Source organism: Nyctereutes procyonoides, unplaced genomic scaffold (genome assembly GCF_905146905.1).
Source record: "Nyctereutes procyonoides isolate TBG_1078 unplaced genomic scaffold, NYPRO_anot_genome, whole genome shotgun sequence".
In the NCBI taxonomy this organism is placed as follows: Eukaryota; Metazoa; Chordata; class Mammalia; order Carnivora; family Canidae; genus Nyctereutes; species Nyctereutes procyonoides.
The window spans coordinates 3,910,292-3,915,909 of record NW_026575128.1 but is presented as its reverse complement, the minus strand read 5'-3'; the positions used below and the strand labels follow the sequence as shown (position 1 = coordinate 3,915,909).

General features: G+C 39.8%; 1 protein-coding gene across 8 annotated transcripts in view; it reads right to left on the bottom strand.

The window, feature by feature from the left end:
- The window catches only part of RHBDL2 (rhomboid like 2), a 48,619-nt gene that overhangs the window by 15,934 nt on the left and 27,067 nt on the right, over nucleotides 1-5,618 (bottom strand). For all 8 annotated transcript variants that reach the window (XM_055341978.1, XM_055341980.1, XM_055341977.1 and 5 more), the window contains exon 4: nucleotides 5,068-5,180. In XM_055341978.1, coding sequence (XP_055197953.1) covers nucleotides 5,068-5,180 — 113 coding nt within the window. The remainder of the gene's footprint in view (nucleotides 1-5,067; nucleotides 5,181-5,618) is intronic.

Here is a 5,618-nt window from a genome sequence, read left to right as displayed (position 1 = left end):
CCCAATTTGTGGTTCTTTGTTATAAGAGCCCCAGGAAACCGATACAACCACCCACCGCAATATAGGCATATGAACTTATTTGTAGGTTGCATATAGAAGTACCACTGTACTAATGTAGGGTTTTTGATGGCAGGTACATTTACTGGTTTTTTTTCATATACTAATATTTTTTTAAGTATAAAAATAGGATTTTCAAAGGATGAAACATTGATTACACAATATTTTTTTTAATTTTTTAATTTATTTATGATAGTCACAGAGAGAGAGAGAGGCAGAGACACAGGCAGAGGGAGAAGCAGGCTCCATGCACCGGGAGCCAGATGTGGGACTCGATCCCGGGTCTCCAGGATCGTGCTCTGGGCCAAAGGCAGGCGCCAAACTGCTACGCCACCCAGGGATCCCCGATTATCATTTTTACTTTATTAATGGTACAAAAAATGCTTTTTCTTAAAGATTTAGAGAGAGAGAGAGTGAGCAGGGAGAGACAGAATCCTCAAGCAGACTCGCCGCTAAGTGTGGAACCTAACCTGGGGCCAGATCGCACAACCGTGAGATGAGATCATGACCTGAGTGGAAATCAAGAGTCAGCCGTATAACTGACTGAGCACCCAGGCACCCCTGGTACAAAAAATGTTTATCAAACCATGAAAAGACAAGGGAGACATTTAAATGCATGTTACTAAGTGAAAGAAGCCAATCTGAAGAGGCTACATGATGTATGATTCCAACTATATGACATAATGGAAAAGGCCAAATTACAGAGATGGTAAAAGGATCAATGGTTGCTGGGGGGGTGCGGGGGGGGGCTGTAGGGATGAATAGAGGGATTTTAGGACAGTGAAAATACTCCGCATGCTACTCTAATGATGGATACATGTCATCACGCCTTTGTCCCAAACTGCAGGAGGTACAATGCCAAGAGTAAACTTCTCTATTGGGTGATTATGATGTGCCAGCGGAGGATTCATCAATTCTAACAAAGGCCCATCTGTTGGGGGGGGGGGGGACATATATGGGGGGAGCAGGGAGTTTATGGGAAATCTCTGTGCCTTCCTCTTCATTTTCCTGTAAACCTAAAACTCCTCTAAAAAAAAAATAGTCTTTAATTAAAAAATTTTTTTTCAATGAGCAGATTTATAAAATAAGCTTCATTACTTTTTAAAAACCCTCATTGAAAATCATAACCCTGAAATTACAAATATATACTTCTAAATTTGGTTATTTTCTATAGAAATTTTCTCTTACTATCATAGCCAAAATGTACAATTTAAAAATGACTTGAGGGCAGCCCCGGTAGCGCAGCGGTTTAGTGCCGCCTACAGCCCAGGGCGATCCTGGAGACCCTGGATCGAGTCCCACATTGGGCTCTCTGTATGATGCCTGCTTCTCCCTCTGCCTGTGTCTCTGCCTGTCTCTCTCTGACTCTATGAATAAATAAATAAAATCTTTAAAAAATAAAAATAAAAAAAATAAAAATGACATGTAAAAAAATAAAAATAAAAATAAAAAGGACATGTAGTTTCCAATGGGAGAATTATATCATTGACTGTGCTTCAATTATGAAAAAAAAATGTGTTGTAATTTAACTGTTAATCCCCACCTTTCTTAGCATCAGTCACTTGTTCTTAATCAGAAAGTATTATAAAATATGTTTAAAACCCACTAAAGCTCTTAACTGAGAAATCTTAAAACCGATTAAGAAATTGTTTCCAAAAAAAAAAAAAAAAGGAAATTGTTTCACCACATTTTAAGTGTGAATTTCTAAGACTCATTGCATCATTCCCAGCAGCAAAATCAAACAACAAGAGAACGATATCCAATTATTAGTTTTTAAAATGCCCTTTCAGAGCATTAGTGTTTTTGGAAGAGCAGTTATGTTCTTTCTCCTTGTATGAAAAAGGCTATTATGTCGCCAAAGAAACATATTTTGCATTTGCTTTTTCAACATCTGTTAGGTAGCATCCTACTGAAAGCCTTGTGTTTACCACAGGGGGAAAAGTCAGCAAATTAGACACTCATCTTTTTGTAAAAGAAAAATGCTTAGTCTTTAAAATGAGCAAAATCTCTAACTCTCTAACTGAATCTCTCTAACTGATTTCAAGACTTTTATTGTATAGCTACAGTGGTATTGACTACATGGTATTGGTGGAGGGGTAACACATCGGTCAACAAAACAAACAGGAGAACCCAGAAATAGTGCCCTACAAATAAGCCAAGTGATTTTTCACAAAGGTGCAAAAAGAATTTTTTTTTCAATGAAGGAGATAGAATTTCTAATAGATTGTTGCAAAGTCATTGGATATCCAAAAAACCCCAAAAAGAACCTCAGTCTAAACCTCATACCTTACACAAAAATGAGCCAACTCAAAATAGATCATATTTCAACATAAAGCATAAAACTATAACTTTAGAAGATAACATCAGAAAAAATCTTTAGGACCCGGAGTGCAGTGAAGAGTTGAGACATGATCAAGAGCACGATTTATAAAGGAAAAATTAATCAGACTTCATCGAAATTAAAAACTTTTGCTCGGGGATCCCTGGGTGGCGCAGCGGTTTGGCTCCTGCCTTTGGCCCAGGGCGCGATCCTGGAGACCCGGGATCGAATCCCGCGTCGGGCTCCCGGTGCATGGAGCCTGCTTCTCCCTCTGCCTGTGTCTCTGCCTCTCTCTCTCTCTGTGACTATCATAAATAAATAAATAAAAATTAAAAAAAAAAAACTTTTGCTCTGTGAAAGACTCGATTAAAGCGATGCAAAGACAACTACACACTGAGAAAAATATACCTGTCAACTACATATTCGATAAATGACTAGAAAAGAAAAGAAGAACGAAAAGAACTCTCAAAATTTAATGGTTTATAAAAACTTAATGAAAAAAATCTAATTAGGAAGTAAGCAAAAGACATGAGCAAGTATTTCACAAAAGAGGTTATGCACATCAAAAGGTGTTCATGGGGATCCCTGGGTGGCTCCGTGGTTGAGCATCTGCCTTTGGCCCAGGGTGCGATCCTGGGGTCCTGGGATCGAATCCCGCATCGGGCTCCCAGCATGGAGCCTGCTTCTCCCTCTGCCTGTGTCTCTGCCTCTCTCTCTCTCTCTCTCTCTCTCTCTCTCTCTCTCTCTATCATGAATAAATAAATAAATCTTAGGGGGAAAAAAAAAGGTGTTCAGCATCATTAGCCATTTGAGTAAAGCAGGTTAAGGCCATGATGAGATATCACTGCACACTTACAAGCACAGCTGAAATAATGGTGACAACACAAATGGTGGTGAGGAAAAAACAAATGGTGGTGAGGATGTGGAAAATGGAATCACTTATACAATATTGGAGGGAATGTAAAATGGAACAGCCATTCTGGAAAACGTTTTGTCTGATTCTTAAAAAACGAAATATGCAACTACTATACAACCAAAGAACTGTGCTTGTGGACATTTATCCCAGAGAAATGAAAATGTATGTTCACAAAACTCTGTACTTTTGTTCACAAAAACCTGTACACACTATAACGGCTTTATTTGTGATAGCCCCAAACTGGAAACAACCCAGAGAGTCTCCAATGAGTCAAGAGTTAAACAAAAAAACAAAGAAACAAACAAAAAGAGTTAAACAAACAGTGGTCTAGCCATTGGAATACTACTCAGCAATAAAAATGAAGAAGTGTTGATACATGCAACAACCTACACTGATCTCCAAAGAATTATGCCATGCGAAGACCACCAATCCCAAAAGTGATATGCTGTGTTATTCCATTTATATGACATTCTTGAAGTGAGAAAATTATAGAAATAGAGAACAGATTAGTGGTTGTCAAGGTGAAGGAGGGTGTGGGGGGGAAGCGCGTGTGACTGTAAAAATACAACGTGAGGGATCCTTGTTTTGCACCTTGACAGTATCCAGGTGGATATCCTGGTTGTGATACTGTGTACTGTCATTTTGCAAGCTGTTACCATTGGGGGTAACTGGTTAAAGGACACATGGGACCACTACGTATTGATTTCATACAACTGCAATGTAAAAAAGTTTAATTAAAAAATAAATAAATAAAAAATAAAAAAATAAAGTCTCCAATAAAAGGGTAGATGGGAATTCTAAGATTTTTCTGCTCCGACCAAAGTGGATCATCTTAAGGCACACCCAACTTCAGAGATCACTGGCATGCAGCTAGTCTCTCTTGAGCTTTCGGGGGCCCCTCTAGCTCTTCTCTGCATTCTCTTCAAACTGTCTTTCTTAAACGCAAATTTGTGTTTTCTTAAACGCAAATTCGTGTTACTTCCCAAGATCACCAGTCTGACACATTGGGCCTTCATGATCTAGCTATTAAGTCTCTACCCAATCTGTGCACCTGGACACTACACACAACTCCCAATTGTGCAAAACCCAGTCCGACTCTGAGATATCTGAGGACAGGCACCATGACCTCTACCCATCTGCTTATCTTCTCTCAGATATTTTTAACTTTTTTTTGTTTATTTTTCGTTTAGTAATCTCTACACCCAATGTGGGGCTCAAACTCGCCACCCTAAAATAAAGAGTAGCATGCTCTTCCAACTGAGCCATCCAGGCACCCTTCTAACTTCTTTTTTGTTTAAGCTTTATTTAAGAAATCTCTATACTTGACATGGGGCTCAAACTCATGATCCCGAGATCAAGAGTCGCATGCTTTTCTGACAGAGCCAGCCAGCTGCCCCTAATTAATTTCTAATGCTCATCAGGTTCCCCAGCCCATATTAGGAGTGCAGTAAATCTTGACTTAAATGTTGATTACTGGGAAACCTGGGTGGCTCAGCAGATCTAATTCAAAACCTGGATTTTGGGGGCACCTGGGTGGCTCAGCGGTTGAGTGTCTGCCTTCAGCTCAGGTCTTGATCCCAGGGTCCCGGGATCAAGTCCCGCATCGGGATCCCTGTAGGGAGCCTGCTTCTCCCTCTGCCTGTGTCTCTGCCTCTCTCTGTGTCTCTCATGAACAAATAAATATTATTTTTAAAACGTAGATTACTTTTGCTTTGTGCATTGCCTCCTCAGAGTGCAGAGGCATCGATTCTGTGTTGACCCTGAGGACACTAACCTGCGATCACTCCTGCCAGGTACACCAGCCCTACTCGGAGACCTTTGTGGACCATTTCCAAGGGAATACCCAAAACGAGCTGCATAACAAGATTCCCCAAGATGTGCTGAACTCTGCAGAGACAAACACAGTAGTCAAAAATTATGACCAACGCACATAGTTATTTCTTTGGGACATTAACAGGCGTTGGTGTCTTGTTCCTGATGACAGACTTGCTTCACTCAAATGCCATTTTCTAGTATTTTTAGGTGACTTTTTTTTTCTTTTAAATAAAATCTCAGTATGTAAAACAGACAAAGGACATTTTGGAAGTGTACATTCATATTATAAGTTCTGTTTTATAACAGTGACTGACAACGCAATCCTGGGATCGAGTCCCGCATCAGGCTCCCAGTGGGGAGCCTGCTTCTCCCTCTGCCTATGTCTCTGTGTCTCTCGTGAATAAATAAATAGAATCTTAAAAAGCCAACCAAACAAACAAAAAACAAGTGACTGACAATATCAGGGAGCAATAAGGATGGCTTAAGGAACAGAAACTTGATATTAGGTTT